Source organism: Perca fluviatilis, chromosome 17 (assembly GCF_010015445.1).
Source record: "Perca fluviatilis chromosome 17, GENO_Pfluv_1.0, whole genome shotgun sequence".
Taxonomy (NCBI): Eukaryota; Metazoa; Chordata; class Actinopteri; order Perciformes; family Percidae; genus Perca; species Perca fluviatilis.
In genome coordinates, this window is record NC_053128.1 from 10,783,737 (window position 1) to 10,801,240 (window position 17,504).

Sequence of the window (17,504 nt, forward strand, 5' to 3'; positions counted from 1 at the left end):
CAATAATACAATTTACTGAACTAAAAACTCAAAACTTTAGCTCTTAAAAAGATTTATATCAAAGATTTAGAAACTGTCCCGCCGGTTGGCTGAACTACATTCCTGTACACCACCATTTGTTCTGGTGAGAACCCGGAGGAAAGGTGACTCCTCTAAGTCTAGGGAGAAGGAAAGGTGTGACACTGTGGTGTATTTGTCATCAGTGGGGTGATTACCTGCCACAGGGCTTCCTCAGGCTGGGGTGGTAATATGTTAGCAGACCTGGTGCCATGACATTAACAGGGCAGCCCCCGCTGTAGTCCTCCTTAGCCCAGTCCTGTAAAGCAGAAAAGTTAAATGACATCAACATTGTAGTATTTCGTGGCATAGGCCAAAAGCATGGCAAACAAAAGCTACCCAATTATAAATTGTATGTATGTATCTATTACATGGCTTTATTCTAAAATGTACGTAAAAGTAAATGCAAGTAAAAGTTAATGTTGACTCGCCAACATTTCTCCTAAAATGGAGATGCAGATGAGTGTGATGAAACCCTCGTCATGTGGAAAGAACAATAATAGGATCACACAACAGAAATTAAAATTATTTGGAACTTACTCCAAATTAATTGGTAATTGGTTCATTAATATTTCCTGTTTATAAAAAAACAAGTACAGAAATAATTAGTGTAACATATCAAGGAACTTACTGATACCCATTTGCCTACCATAATGTGTCCCCTCAGCACTTTACCATCAATTTATCAGCTTTTTTGGTCTTCATTCAGCTCTGAGTTGTTGTTATTGTATGCTATAAAATTATCTTCCTATTGAGTCTCAACAAAGTGAAATCGTGATGTCTCCCTTAACATCCCTACCTCCAGTTTCTTCAGGGCAATTTTTCTTTTTAATCTTGCCTTTCACCAGTGAAGTGAGTAGTCCAGGGACTCTCTACATGACTAATGTGCTGTTTCACAGTCGTCCTGTGTATGCTGTGCATCATTTAATGGAGCTAAGTAGCTATTTTGTGTATGTGTAACGCATTAGGCATTTAAATGGACTGCATTTATACAGCACCTTTTTTTATTTATTTATTTATTTATTTATTTATATATTTATATATATATATATATATATATATATATATATATATATATATATATATATATATATATATATATATATATATATATATATATATATATATATATACAGTGCCTTGCGAAAGTATTCGGCCCCTTGAACTTTTCGACCTTTTGCCACATTTCAGGCCTCAAACATAAAGATATAAAACTGTAATTGTTTGTGAAGAATCAACAACAAGTGGGACACAATCATGAAGTGGAACGAAATTTATTGGATATTTCAAACCTTTTAAACAAATAAAAACTGAAATATTGGCGGGGCAAAATTATTCAGCCCCCTTAAGTTAATACTTTGTAGCGCCACCTTTGCTTTGCTGCGATTACAGCTGTAAGTCGCTTGGGGGTATGTCTCTATCAGTTTTGCACATCGAGACTGACATTTTGGCCCATTCCTCCTTGCAAAACAGCTCGAGCTCAGTGAGGTTGGATGGAGAGCGTTTGTGAACAGCAGTTTTCAGTTCTTTCCACAGATTCTCGATTGGATTCAGGTCTGGACTTTGACTTGGCCATTCTAACACCTGGATAGGTTTATTTGTGAACCATTCCATTGTAGATTTTGCTTTATGTTTTGGATCATTGTCTTGTTGGAAGACAAATCTCCGTCCCAGTCTCAGGTCTTTTGCAGACTCCATCAGGTTTTCTTCCAGAATGGTCCTGTATTTGGCTCCATCCATCTTCCCATCAATTTTAACCATCTTCCCTGTCCCTGCTGAAGAAAAGCAGGCCCAAACCATGATGCTGCCACCACCATGTTTGACAGTGGGGATGGTGTGTTCAGGGTGATGAGCTGTGTTGCTTTTACGCCAAACATAACGTTTTGCATTGTTGCCAAAAGTTCGATTTTGGTTTCATCTGACCACAGCACCTTCTTCCACATGTTTGGTGTGTCTCCCAGGTGGCTTTTGGCAAACTTTAAACAACACTTTTTATGGATATCTTTAAGAAATGGCTTTCTTCTTGCCACTCTTCCATAAAGGCCAGATTTGTGCAGTATAACGACTGATTGTTGTCCTATGGACAGAGTCACCCGCCTCAGCTGTAGATCTCTGCAGTTCATCCAGAGTGATCATGGGCCTCTTGGCTGCATCTCTGATCAGTCTTCTCATTGTATGAGCTGAAAGTTTAGAGGGACGGCCGGGTTTCGTAGATTTGTAGTGGTCTGATACTCCTTCCATTTCAATATTATCGCTTGCACAGTGCTCCTTGGGATGTTTAAAGCTTGGGAAATCTTTTTGTATCCAAATCCGGCTTTAAACTTCTCCACAACAGTATCTCGGACCTGCCTGGTGTGTTCCTTGTTCTTCATGATGCTCTCTGGGCTTTTTACACGGACCTCTGAGACTATCACAGAGCAGGTGCATTTATAACGGAGACTTGATTACACACAGCTGGATTCTATTTATCATCATTAGTCATTTAGGTCAACATTGGATCATTCAGAGATCCTCACTGAACTTCTGGAGAGAGTTTGCTGCACTGAAAGTAAAGGGGCTGAATAATTTTGCACGCCCACTTTTTCAGTTTTTTATTTGTTAAAAAAGTTTGAAATAGCCAATGAATTTCGTTCCACTTCATAATTGGGACCCACTTGTTGTTGATTCTTCACAAAAAATTACAGTTTTATATCTTTATGTTTGAGGCCTGAAATGTGGCAAAAGGTCGAAACGTTCAAGGGGGCCGAATACTTTCGCAAGGCACTGTGTATATATATATATATATATATATTTTTTTTTTTTACCTTTCTGGACAAAGACCTTTACAATTTGCCTCTCATATACAGTAGATATGTTTACATGGTGGTTCTTTTTTTTGGTATTGATCATGTTATAAACATATGTGGTCGACATAGCACGGTTAATGTGGATTAATAATTGCATTGCTGGAATACCAATGAGGTAATAAAAATGTAATCGCAACCCATGTTGGTACTATTATTATTTTTTTTAAAGATGATTTGTTGGGCATTTTAGGCCTTTATTTATAGGACCTATAAAACCTAAAAATAAAAAAAAACTGACCGTTTCACAATGTTAATCATGTATTTAAACCTTTAATTTAGGTATGAGGACGTGTTAATCTCCTGCCACTGGTAAGGGACACTCACTTAGGAAATGCTCCTGTGGGTTGTATTAGAGGGTAGGAACAAATGACCTATGTGATTGTATGGGTTGGAAGACTTGTTGCCTACACTATAACTCCATGAATAAATCAATTGTGTTCAGTTTTACTGACAGATATGAAAGCCTTTGCAACACAAAATCGCTTTCCCGTCTGGAATCCAGGGTAAAAAGGAGACCATGAATTTTGGCACTAAAAAATTCTGCCCTGAAACCAAATTATTGTTTTATCACATTAGACATCTGCCACTGAGCTACTTACTTTCTCTTCATAGTGGAGGAAAGATGCAGCTTCAGGACCTAGGTATTTGACCAGACTGGAAAACACAGCTTTTCTTCTCTCCCCACCCTGCAAACAAAAGAAAATGCTTGTGCCAACATGGTACTTTACACTCGCTCATCACTCAGAAATATAACCGCAGGCTGCAAAAATATGAATGCATATTCAAGAAACCAATCCAAGCTGGACAAAGGAAGCAGCAGTCAATTTGAATAACTCAAGCGTGGTCAGCACATGCTCCTGCTTGGATTAGTTCACATGGTGAGTTATGTACAGAGCAAGCTAGGCCTAAGGACCAAAAGGACAGATCACCATAAAACATGCTGACGGATGTTGCAAAACTGTCTAAGATTCCTTATGTGCATGTCACTTTACCTTTTCTCTCAGCACACCCTTGTGCAATAATTTGAAGCTGAAACTCAGTCATTTAATACACTCCTTACAGAATGAACAAAGTGTGAATTAAAGCGTAGTGCCAAATTGCTTTCAATGAGGATTTTGTAAAAACAAAACCAAAACCTGTTAATTTGCTACAGGACTGCTAATAGCTGGAAATTCTGTAAAATTACATTGGAAAAAAATCCCACCGGTGCAAACCAAAACAATCAACAAGCCAAAAGTCAAATGCAGTAAATCCAACCAAGTACACTATATAAGAGCCAAATATAAAAATTAAAACATTCCTAAGATTATTTAAGATATTTTTTTGGGGGATATTGGGCCTTCATTTTTAACAGGACAGCTGAAGACATGAAAGGGGAGAGAGAGAGGGGGAATGACATGCAGCAAAGGACCACAGGTCGGAGTCGAACCCGACCCGCTGCGTTGAGGAGTAAACCTCTGTATATAGGCGCCCGGCCCGCCCCACCAACTGAGCTATCTGGGTGCCATTAAACATTCCTAAGATATACAGTACTTTGCAAAAGTCTTAGGCAGGTGTGAAAAAATGCTGTAAGCTAAGAATGCTTTCAAAAATATAAATGATTGTTTATTTTTATCAGTTTACAAAATGCAAAGTGAGCGAACAAAAGAAAAATCTAAATCACATCAATATTTGGTGTTACTACCCTTTGCCTTCAAACCAACATCAATTCTTATAGGTACACTTGCAAAAAGTCAGGGATTTTGTAGGATTATAGTCAGGTGTATGATCAACCAATTATACCAAACAGGTGCTAATGCTCATCACTGTCACATGTAGGTTGAAACATTAACTGAAACAGAAACAGCTGTGTAGGAGGCTTATAACTGGATGAGTTATAAGTAACGAGTTACAGCCAAACTCTGCTACCAAGGTGAGTTTGTGGAAGACAGTTTCATGTCACAGGTCATACACTATGGCAAAACTGAGCACAGCAACCTCTCCCAGAAAAATATTTAAAAGCAGCTCGGTGTTTCAGGATTTGCTGTTCAAGCTCTTTTGAAAAAGCACAAAGAAACGGGCAACATTGAGGATTGTAGATGCAGCGGTCGGCTAAGGAAACTTGGTGCAGCAGATGAAAATCACATCAATTTATTTCCCTTTGAAATCGGAAAAGATGTCCAGTAGCGCCATCAGCTCAGAACTGGCAGAAACCAGTAGGACCCAGGTACACCCATCGACTGTCCGGAGAAATCTGGGCAGAAGTGGTCTTCATGGAAGAGTTGCAGCGAAAAAGCCATACCTCCGACATAGAAACAAGACAAAGCGTCTCAACTATGCACGAAAACATAGGAACTGGGGTGCAGAAAAATGGCAGCAGGTGCTCTGGACTGATGAGTTGAAATATTTGGCTGTAGCAATAAGGCATTTTGTTCGCCGAAGGGCTGGAGAGCAGTACAATAATGAATGAATGTCTGCAGGCAACAGTGAAGCTTGGTTGAGATTCCTTGCAAGTTTGGGGCTGCATTTCTGCAAATGGAGTTGGAGATTTGGTCAGGATTAATGGTGTCCTCAATGCTGAGAAATACAGGCAGCAGGGCTCCAGACTAACTTTTTGCCTTGGTTGCACTGGTGCGACTAACTTTTTTTATTTAGGTGCACCAGCACAAAATGTAGTTGCACACAAATTTTTCCTTGCGTCGCCGTTAACGCTGAATGGCAATATACGATATATAGCTCTGTATTTTTTTACAAAGTGGGCTAAATGTTCAGTTTTAAGTCAAAGCCACTTTTCACAAGCTCTTTTTATTAAAACAGATTGTAATTAAAATAAAATGCAAAGAGAGTTTTCTTTACCAGTTTGAAAATATACAGCTGCAACACATGTAAATGAAAGTTATCTGAAATAAATAGCCTAGGATATATTAAAAAAAAAAATATCTCTGAGAAAGCTCCTTCACTTGTTTTCAACATCAATAACAGACTGATTAAAAGAGAACGAGGACGCCCGGATAGCTCAGTTGGTATATATAGAGGTTCGACTCCGACCTGCGGCCCTTTCCTGCATGTCATTCCCCCCTCTCTCCCCTTTCATGTCTTCAGCTTTCCTATCAAAATAAAGGCAGAAATATAAAAAAGAAAACAAATAGACAGACATAGGGAGAGATGGGGGAGTGCGATGGACTGAAGCGTATGCTACTCACAGAGTGACTGCTGACTCATTATGAATGGGTCCAGCATGGGTCGAATGCGCTTTGGCGGGTCAGCGGCGTTACACACGTCTTGTGTAGGCTATTAAATGTCTGTATCGTCACTGCGCTGCATTTTTATGAACTATGATATTCTGGCCATCTCTCGCCCAGGTGCAGCAGACTCCGTCTTACACGCTATTACTCAACGAACTAAAGTTAGTTGCATTTAAAGGGGTGATAGAATGCAAAACCGATTTTACCCTGTCACAGTTGAATAATCCCATTGACACCCCTTTACTATGAAAATCTCATATTTTGAAACTGCCGCTGAAAACGGGCGAATCTCAACAAAGCTAGTTGCTTACGCAAGCATCTCAAAATCCGGAACCTTTGTCACAGCCGTGGGTGTATTAAGAGAACAGTCACGCCCCAACATTTACATAGGCTACACAACTGACCTGAGATCAGGTAGTCTTCTGAATCTAGGTCACGCAGATCTCTGCTATTCCATTACAAATTTCACTTCTGAAACGTTTTTATGCGAAAAATCAACTATGTAAAGCTCAAATATGGGCCGTTTTACAAAAATGTATGTCTAATTGCAAATTTTGTCCGACTGTGTGTCGGACTTCAGCAGCGGTGCTGCCTGTGTTGCTGCCTCGCCGCCTGGCCTGCCTTCCTTCACAGACCCCGGCCTGCTGTGAGCTCGATTGAGCTCCGTTACGGCTGGCAACCCACGGCACTTCATACCCGCGCAAAGTCACCGCTTTGTGGGCTAATGGACTACTACCAAACGCAGCTGCTCTGACAGAGCTCCAGGGCCTGCAGTTCCCCTCTTCCTAATGCCAGGTGTGAGTGAGAGCGCGGTCAGCGAGCTTGTTACGCCAGCAATCTCTTACCACAGGTTCCAGTTAATCTTATAATGTGTGTAATTATAATGCGTTGAGTTATTTAAACAAACGATCGGTGAAATACACGCCTGCGGCTGGATGTGATAGAGCCTGCGGCTGGATGGAGCTAGCTAGCCTCCTCTTAGAATTCCTCTGGAATTCACAAAAATTCATTAACTTGAAATCGGACACTGTTGTTAGCTTTATAAGACATTTAGTTAGATGTTGTATAAGTGGCATGACGAAATTCAAACTGTAAATATACTCGAATTAGGCTGAAAATGAAGCTAACTATCCGTGATTTGTAGCTAGCTACACACAGCTAGGATTGCAGGGACAGTCGCAGCTGACGAAACCCCTAGCTAATCTTGTATAAGTGGCGTGACGTGTGTAACGTGGTAACAGATTGCTGGTGTAACAAGCTCGCTGACCGCGCTCTCACTCTCACACAACGGGCAATTTAGTTAGCAGGAAGAGGGGAGTCACAGGCCCTGGAGCTCTGTCAGGGCTGCTAGCCGTAACGGAGCTCAATCGAGCTCACAGCAGGCCGGGGTCTGTGACTGAAGGCAGGCCGGGCGGCGAGGCAGTAGCACCGCCGCTTAACTCCGACACACAGTCTTACCAAATTTGCAATTGGCCATCAATTTTTGTATAACGGCCCATATTTGAGCTTTATATAGTTGATTTCTCACATAAAAAAGTCTCAGAAGTGAATTTGGTAAGGAAACATTGCAGTGTCTGGAATATGAGATTCTGTCGCTTCTCTAATGTGTGTGTATTGGGGATTCGCTCAACCAATCAGCGCACATCTCTAATGTGTGCGTATGGCAAGTCGCTCAACCAATCAGCGTGCGTCTCTAATGTGTGTATTGGGGATTCGCTCAACCAATCAGCGCGCAGCTCATCTAAATATTCATGAGCATACCATATTTGGAAGAAAAGCTATTGTTACAAATAGGGCCAAAACACAGGGATGCATAAGGGGCAATAAAATATCAACCAGGCCATTTTCAGCCCAACCAATGTTACATACCCCATTAGGAGACCATAAGGAACAGTGTGAAATACCCTATATAATCATTCTATCACCCCTTTAATAACTTCTAATGTGTTTTTCGCTGTTGCGGCTGCAGTAACAGAGAGTTACCAGCGGAAACACTGGTACCAATACAGGTTTCCCTCTCATACTTAACAATATACAGCTGTGTTAATAACAATTAAAACTGTAGACAAATGTCAGCAGTTTGGACCGGCGGCGCTGTGTCTCCATTTTGCAGAGGAGCCGTGTGTGAGTGAATGGGGGCGGGGCTGCGCGGAGGAGAGATCCAAACACAGGCACGGCTTCACAGAAGGAATGGTCATGTAACGCAACATTAAACTATATCGATATAAACGACATTGCTTCATTCGTGGAGAGGCAGCGGATGCGAGGACGTTAGGTGCACCGGTGCGACCTAGGAAAAATCTTAGTCGCACCCTTACAAATTTTGGTCGCACTCTAGAACCCTGGGCAGATACTTATGATTGGCCCCAAATTTATTCTGCAACAGGACAACGACCCCAAACATACAGCCAAGGTCATTAAGAACTATCTTCAGTGTAAAGAAGAACAAGAAGTCCTGGAAGTGATGGCATGGCCCCCACAGAGCCCTGATCTCAGCATCATCCAGTCTGTCTGGGATAACATGAAGAGACAGAAGGATTTGAGGAAGCCTACAAACATAGAAGATCTGTGGTCAGTTCTCCAAGATGTTTGGAACAACCTACCAGCCGAGTTCCTTCAAAAACTTTGTGCAAGTGTACCTAGAAGAATTGATGCTGTCTTGAAGGCAAAGGGTGGTTACACCAAATATTGATTTGATTTAGATTCCTCTTCGGTTCATTCACTTCCATTTTTGAAAGCATTCTTAGTTTACAGCATTTTTTCATACCTAAAACTTATGTACAGTACTATATATATATATATATATATATATATATATATATACATACACACGCACACACACACACACACACACACACACACACACAGCTAAATCATACTTACAGCACAAAAGTGTTTTAATTGTAACCTTGATGTAACTTGCCTCACACACAGCAACATCCTCTCTTTAGCAGTGAAGTAGCAAGCTGAGGTTAATTATTTAGCACTTTGTGCGGCATTGTACAGCAGGGAGACAGTTACGCTTGAGCTCTGTGGCTAATGACTAAAATGCCAAAACAACACTAGACACAAGGCTGAATTTTATTTTTTATTTTTTTCAGGTAAAGGGAAAGCACTGGAACTAAATAAAAATGTCGACACAGAAGGAAAGCGAGAAAAGGAAAGAGGATGTAGGCTTAGTGTGCGGAGAGTGTTTGGGAGAGTAAGAGGATCATAGCTGTCATTGGCAACATTCAGTTACTGAAGTGTTAGTCTCGTTTTGCCAGACCTTCCTCCTCAGCGGAGGGTCTGGCTACTCCACACTAGGGCTTTGACTTTTGCCCAAAAAATCATATTCGAAGTTTGTTTGTTTATTAATGTTAATATTTGAATATTTATTAATTATGTTTTGACCATTAAATGCCTTCAGTAAGACCTAGATGTTCTGTCCACCAGAGGGCACAGTATCAGTCAATGGCAGGCAATGATGTTTTCAGAAGAAAAACGCACTGCCACGACTGTTTTTTAAAATTAAAAGTCAGACCCTGGATTAAACACAAACGGTATGCTTTCGACAGGAAGTTCGGAGCTTTCACCGTAGCCTACGTAAGTGGTCTAATGTTTATACTTGATTACCGGTAGAAAAACGTACTCTGGTTAATTGGCATTTCTTTAAACCAATCACAATTGTCATGGGCAGCACTAAGCTCCACATGGAGCCACTGCAAAATAGCCTTAAGAAGGAACTTGTTTTGATCGAGTGTGTACGTTCAAAAGTTGTTTTAGTCATGCGTGAGAAAACTCAGATTTGGACAGATAGTATAGCTAGCGCTCTCAATTTACCCTGCAGAGATCTGAGGAGCAGTTAACCATAGTCCTCATAAATCCACCGGAGTTTAAAATTCCAACACAAAGAAAGCGAAAGGAAACTGTCATCGGTGAAAAGACTTTCATCCGGCGGGATCTCCTTCGTCACCAGAGCAATCCCGGAAGTGGAACATCGTGGATATAGACTACTGAAGTGTAGAAATGTGACCTCATCAATTGGCAACCTGGGCATTAAGGGATATTAGGACTGCATGAATCCTTTTCCAAATAAGTTGCACACTTGATATTGTATTATACGATAATACAATAACTCAGTCAATTTGCGTACCTCAGTGCCTCAGCAAATAGTACCGTAAAAAATAAAATTGAACGACTGCAGCATTGAGTTGAAAAACCCATTTTCTATATTAACCAAAGTAATAGTTATTCAAATCTGGCAGGAGCACCCCACTGTTCTCCTCAGTCTATATGCTGTGCTGTTCTCGCATACAGTATTGATTAGGGCTGTGCTCGATTGAAGAAATTCTTAGTCGACTAACACTCATTCAATTGTATCGACTAATTGATTAGTTGATTTAATCGATAGATCTGTAAATCTGAGTTTCTCTGCAAATGGTCATGCAAAAGCACCACTTTAATTCTTGTGTTTACCAGAGATGTGCTCGTACGTTTCTTGGAAATAAGTCATTCAGCATGAAAAAAGCATAAAACATGACTAATCGACTAAAGAAATCTAAGTTGACTAAGACCAAAACGACCGATTAGTCGACTAATCGACTAAGAGGGAGCAGCCCTAATATTGATAATGCTGCCACTGAGCATTTTTTGACACAATAACATAATTTTGGCAATGCACGCTATGTTGCATTTGTGTCCACACAAATTGTTCAGCAGACGTAACCCTAAACATTCATGATAAAGGGTTAAAGTTAAAATCCAGTACAGTAGTACTGTATACCCAGGAGGAGGCATAGTTTAATGTACACGTACTACATATTGGAATTTGAACAGATAACAAGACCTGTGTCTAATGAAATTACCAGACTTCAGAGTTAAGCTATTGAAAACCATGACATCTAACTTGATAATAGAATATTTCATACCCGTCCACAATTTGGCATATCCCAGCTGAATCTATCTATCTCATACTGATGATTGAAAAAATATGCATCACTTACCTTTTCCACTATGCATTATGAATTATCATGAGTTTGTAATGAATCAAAATGAAAATGCTAACTGATGGCACGAGACATTGCTGTGTTACAAGCATAGATTATAACATGTTTAAATAATAGATAAATTCTTTCATTGTACTGTATTTACATTGATAACCCATTACCTCCTCGGAGCTCCATCGAGAAGCCTGCTGGGCGGCAATGAAGCCTACCAAAGCAGCATTACCGCTGGGGCTGGTGGCATCAAATGTAACGCAGAATGGACACTCACTGGAGGATCCTGCCACTATTTCTCCAGAGAAGCCCTTCTCCTTCCAAAAAGCCTGTAGACAACAGAGACAGTTCACAGCTTCATTATATTTGATTTGATTTAAACTTTATTATCAGAGCTAGACGTACACTGTTTTACATAAATACAAAAAACAATACACTTAATTTAACCAAACAACAAAACCATGTTACAAACATATATCACATCAGGCATTATGAAAAGTGGATGCAGTGCAAACCATTTAGGGCCCTATTTTAACGATCTGAAACGCAAGTATCAAACGCAAGTAGCTTTGTGGGCGGATCTCGAGCGCTGTTGCTATTATACCGGCGGGATAAATTAATCTTGTGCCCGACGCAAATCTAAAATGGGTCGGTCTGAAGTAGCTACATTACTCATAGGTGTGGTTTGGGCGTAACGTGCAATAAACCATCGGAGCATTATCTCACATTCCCTTTAAAAGCAGGCGCGCTTGTTCCATGGCGGATTGCTATTATAATGGCGGATTTGCTAGGCGCACGCTCTCAATACATCCATAGGTGCACGCCAGGAGCGGTTCACAGCCGAGGAGACCAACTTTTGCTATTGAGTTTTCTTTTTGACAAAATGTAAATAAAGAAATATCACAAAAACATACTTTCCGATGTTTTGGGCTCACTCTCACTGAATCATGAGGTTATGAATGCGTGGTGATATTTTTAGACCGGGATTACCTCACTACAGACGATGCAGCTCTTCTGTCTCTCCTGTCCCGTGCTGCTGCTGGGGCATTTGGGTTAAGTGGCATCGGCACATGCAGTTCATCATCACATCTCCTTAAGTCCTCTAATATTTCCTCATTTATGTCATTAACACATCCATGATTCATGGAAATGTTGTGTAAAAAGGTCATATTTTTCCTTTTATTTATCTAGGATTTGCAAAAATGGGAACTGCTGCATCCGTGTAGATGAGAGAAGCAAAGTGCGCGTTGTGCACACTCTACATTACGGCCAAGCATGTGCCCTTAAAATAGCATCTGACTAACGCGCCACTGACTTTGGACCAGATTTTTTCTGGTCTGTGGCGGAATTGTTTTCTGAAACTGCAAAATAGCACCAGGGAACGTTTGCGCCGGCACATGCCCCCTCTTTTTGCTGAACCGCCCCCGGGAGCGCAAGTTCATTCCCTAATTTACCAACGTGAGTCTGTGGAGGGAAAAGTCCGCTGTGCGTCGGGTGCAAAATAGGAATGATACATGTGTCGGTGTACAAAGTCAATTGTGCTGGGTGCAAGATAGGGCCCTTAATCTCTCCGTTTTACATTCAGTGTTCAACTCCGGTACACTGATGCCTACTTAGAGCCTAAATTTAGTAGTTTGACAAACAATGGAACAAAAGAGTTCCTCAAACTGTGTAATCGTGCCTTTGGGAATCTGGACCTTTTTTGTGATGACAAAAGCTGATATTCTTTAAATAAATGTGGGTGTTGTAAGTTGTCTCCTTTCAGTTCACACGCTATATGTAGCCTGCTGGCAACCTTGCTGCCTACCTTACTGCTTCATGCAATAATTAATGATGAACCTGCAACCAAGACTTTTGGTCAGCACAAACTGTTTTAAGAGAGCATCAAATGACACTATACTGTGACATTTTTTATTCATGCGTATACTCATTTTGTGTCTTAAAATAATATCCGCAATCTTTGTATCACTACTGCTAACGTGTGTGTGTGTGTGTGTGTGTGTGTCCGTGTCCGTGTCCATATTTATGCAGGCTGCATATGTATTTGAATAATGTGCTCATTTATCTACCCATGCAAATTTACTCTGTATCTCTATAACATTAAAGATGCAGTAGGTAAGTCTTATAAAACTAACTTTCCGTCATATTTGCTGAAACTGAACCTATGTTCCAGTAGAACTACATGAATTATGTAAAAAATATAAAAATAAAAAGACAGCTCCTCTGGCACCTCCTACAGCCTGTAGTGCCATTGGCAAAATTCCACCGCTCCCGGTCGATTTTCTCCAATCAGGGCCACAGGGGTGGTCTATCTGCCTGTCAATCACTGCTCAGGCACACGCATATTTCCTCTCAACAGGTAACATAATTACCATGAATGATTTATCTTTCACTTGGTTATTAGTAGTCAAAAGTCCACAAAGCTACGTTGGTGAGGATGATAGTAACGTTGGCACAGTGGTCTGTCTGATATGATGCAGAAATGGCTAACGGTAGCCTGCTAGTTAGCATCGTTTTACTGTTGGTGAGTAAAGTTAACGTTGTGTTAGTGTTTAGTTATTGAACATGTCTGACATGCCGGCAGTTCTGTCAAACTCCGTTGTGTGGGAGGAGCTTAGGAGACGGTTTGGGCTGCAGCAGAAAGGGAGGAGGGACTAAGAAGTTGTCGATGTTCAAATTTGTTGGCAAAGTCCTGGCTCTTCACAATCTTACCTACTGCAGCTTTAAGGTTGGGGTATTTGTGAGTCTAATTGTTACATTTATTTCTGCATGTTTCCTTCATTTTCATTTTGCTTCTTTTTTATCCTAAATAAATACTGTCTTGATTTGATAAATAAGCATTGAGGAAAATAATTAAATATTCCAGTTGTCTTGCATTAGTCTTGCCTAGTTATTAGTTTGAAGAAATTTAGGAGAGAACACAACTGAACTTAGAGTAAACAAATAGTAGGGTACAAAAGTAAATTAATTTATGTTGCACTGTGCTTTAGGGCTGCAGCTATGGATGGTAATGATTAACCGTTAACCGAAAATTTTGACCGATTATTACTATCAATCAAAAACAATATCATTAAAGCAACACTATGTAACTTTTAGCTTCAGCTGTAGTTCCAATGAGACAACCTGTAGGGGGACGGTCCCCCTACAGGTTGTCTCATTGGAACTCCAACTCGCGTCTGGTAGCGCGAGTTGTAGTTCCAATGAGACAACCTGTAGGGCTAAAAGTTACATAGTGTTGCTTTTAAAACAGAATTAAAAAACATATTTTGATAAAGAAAAAAGGTCTTACAATGTACTCTTAGCTGCTTAACTATTTCTCAACTTGTTTTTTCTGCTAAGTTCTTGGCTCTATGCTGGACAGATGACATGCCACTATATCGATGAGGGCTGCCGGGTTAACTCGGCCGACTATGGAGCTAAATCAGGGCCAAATGTTTTGTTAATTTGAAAAAAATATATATAGTTGAAAAACATTCATTTTTCACTTTTATATTTGTTTTCAGTTCCACATTTCATGTTTTCAGATTCAAAAATTATTATTTTTTCGGTTTCAAATCTTTTTTTTCCGGTTTCAGATCTGTTTTTCACTTTCAGATCATTTTTTTTCGGTTTCAGACTTTTGGCCCCGATTTTGCGTAGGGGGCATGGCTTCAACTCAGAGGGGCGTGGCATTATGAGTGACAGCCTAACAAAGATGGCAGAAGACTCTCCTCATGTTGCTTTCAGGAAATGGTGTTACTGTGAGAACTATGACTGAATGCTTTCTATCCACTATATACATGTGCTTTTTACTTAACAAACTGATGCCAGTGACAAAGTACTATTTAAAAAAACTGTTTTGGACAACACATGGTACCAATTACACTATAAGAGCAATAAACTGTGCCAGATTGTGCAGTTCAGCAGGAACAATGACTTCTCCCACTTCCATGTACGACTTTGAATGTAGCACCACAGTATTCACTCGGCAGTCAGCATAGGGTCCGCTCCGCCAAGGCAACCTGCTGGCACCAGCCCACAGGTAAGACATGTGAAAGATATTAGCCTTTTTGAATAGATACTTAGGGACATTATCCCCACAGTGGCATTTTTTTTGTCATTAACATAAAGGGAAAATAGGTGGACAGCTGGAAATGAAGTCATCGTTAATTCATAAAGTAGATACTTACATCACTACCAGCTGGTGTTTTTACACTACTTTCAGTGCCCAGCTCAAGTTTTTTTACTTTAACGTGTAGTGGTCTTTGTTAAACTCTGTTTGTCAGAATGACCATAACTCGACAGTGGCTGCCTGCAGCCGTACAGAGCCTTATAAATGTAAAACATTATAGCTTACTAACATTGCTAAGTTAATAGTGTTACTTTTTCATGGTTAGTTTAAACAACATAACTTGTCCTGGTCCGCTTTGTTAATCAATCAATAAAAGCTTTTATTACGGACACACAGGGCCCAGAAAACAGACAGTAAGACATACAAATACAAGAAGACTAGTGATACTTAAGTTAGGCTGTGGTAGAAGCCTTCAAAGTTTGCCCACTTGGCATATTTTGTAAGGCATGACTGTCATGCTGTTACATGTAACGTTATGTGTGTAAAACGTACTTTATCAGGCCAGAGCATTAATGTAAAGTCATATTTGTCTTTTCACTGCAGCCACTGTCGAGTTATGGTCATTCTGACAAACAGGTTAACAAAGACCACTACACGTTGAAGTAAAAAAAAACTTGAGCTGGACACTGAAATTAGTGTAAAAACACCAGCTAGTGTGAAGCTAACGTTAGTTAATGCTAACTTTAGTGCTAGCGATGCTTGATTGCCAGCTTTGTCCAGCTGTCCATCTATTTTCCCCTTAAAATGCCACTGCGGGGATAATGTCACAAAGTATCTATTCAAAAATGCTAATATCTTTCACATGTCTTACCTGTGGGCTGGTGCTAGTGAATACTGTGGTGCTATAAGTCATACATGGAAGTGGGCGAAGTCATTGTTCCTGCTGAACTGCACAATCTGGCACAGTTTATTGCTCTTATAGTGTAATTGGTACCATGTGTTGTCCAAAACAATTTTTTAAATGGAACTTTGTCACTGGCATCAGTTTAAGTAAAAAGCACATGTATATAGTGGATAGAAAGCATTCAGTCATAGTTCTCACAGTAACACCATTTCCTGAAGGCAACATGAGTCTTCTGCCTTCTTTTTTAGGCTGTCACTCATAATCCCACGCCCCTCTGAGTTGAAGCCACGCCCCTTACGCAAAATCAGGGCCAAAAGTCTGAAACTGAAAAAAAATTATCTGAGAGTGAAAAACAGATCTGAAACCAAAAAAAAGATTTGAAACCCCCAAAAAAGATTTGAAGCCGTAAAAAAAATAAGTTTTGAATCTGAAAACATGAAATGTGGAACTGAAAACAAATATAAAAGTGAAAAATGAAAAATTATAATTTATTCAAAATAATTCCAGAATTTAATCTAAATTTTATTCAAACTGAAAGAAAAATTGTTACACTTATTTTTTGTTTGAATACATGGTTTTATTTTTTCCAAGTTTTGACCAAAACTTAAATTTTCAATTTCAAGCTTTAGTTTTTCAACTATATATATTTTTTTCAAATTAACAAAACATTTGGCCCTGATTTAGCTCCATAGCCGACCCTCTTAAACTCAGCTGTATATAGTTATGTGGATTAAACATGTTTCAATGCAAAGAATTTGATGATTTTTGGTCAAAAAAGTTACTAGAGTTTCTCGAGGAATCGTTTTCGCCCTACTGTGCTTGCTTGCAATCTCCCAAGTATTGCTTTAAAAACAACATTCTTGCATTACGATTTTACTGTACAATTTAAATAAATAAATAAATTTCCTTGAGATTTAGGACGGTTTGCTATGACGACGCACCATCCTTTTTTATTTTATTCAAATATTTTCTTCCAGGCCAGACCCATCTATTTTATGTACATAACATATGTTCTAAGATATCTGAGGCTAATTTGAGTAATCAACAAGTATTATGGCACCTTAGGAGCCACTCTGATAAGAAGAGGCACTTCCTGGCAATACACAAGACAAGGTTGTAGTTCTGCAAACACAGTGTTCTAGTCTCAGATGTCCCAGCTGGTCATAATTTGGATATTGTATGTCATAAATGGATCTTTTTACCTCATGCCAGGACACCTGCGTCTGTCTTTAACCTGACCTGTCACCACATAAAAGTCCACTCGTGAGTTTGGACGCCATGCACAAATGGGCTCCTTCAGGCTTTAGGATTTGCTGATGTTCAGTCTTTTACATCCAGTCTTCAGACTTACTTCCAGATTCAGCTGCTGTAGACGTGCCCTGACAAATTACCCAGCATTGGGGATCGTTGCCAGAGGTAAGCGAAGGGACAGATGTGATGCCC

At 40.0% G+C, this 17,504-nt stretch overlaps 2 protein-coding genes across 3 annotated transcripts in view; one reads left to right on the top strand and one right to left on the bottom strand.

Annotated features, from left to right (window-relative positions):
• vsig8a (V-set and immunoglobulin domain containing 8a) overlaps positions 1 to 17,504 on the top strand; it is a 100,423-nt gene that overhangs the window by 19,988 nt on the left and 62,931 nt on the right. The window lies entirely within an intron of this gene.
• The window catches only part of si:ch211-127i16.2 (probable flavin-containing monoamine oxidase A), a 51,872-nt gene that overhangs the window by 10,880 nt on the left and 23,488 nt on the right, over positions 1 to 17,504 (bottom strand). The window contains exons 9-11 of the mRNA XM_039780667.1: positions 11,277 to 11,435; positions 3,503 to 3,589; positions 216 to 316 (exon numbers count right to left, since the gene is read on the bottom strand). Of these exons, the coding sequence (XP_039636601.1) occupies positions 216 to 316; positions 3,503 to 3,589; positions 11,277 to 11,435 (347 nt within the window). The remainder of the gene's footprint in view (positions 1 to 215; positions 317 to 3,502; positions 3,590 to 11,276; positions 11,436 to 17,504) is intronic.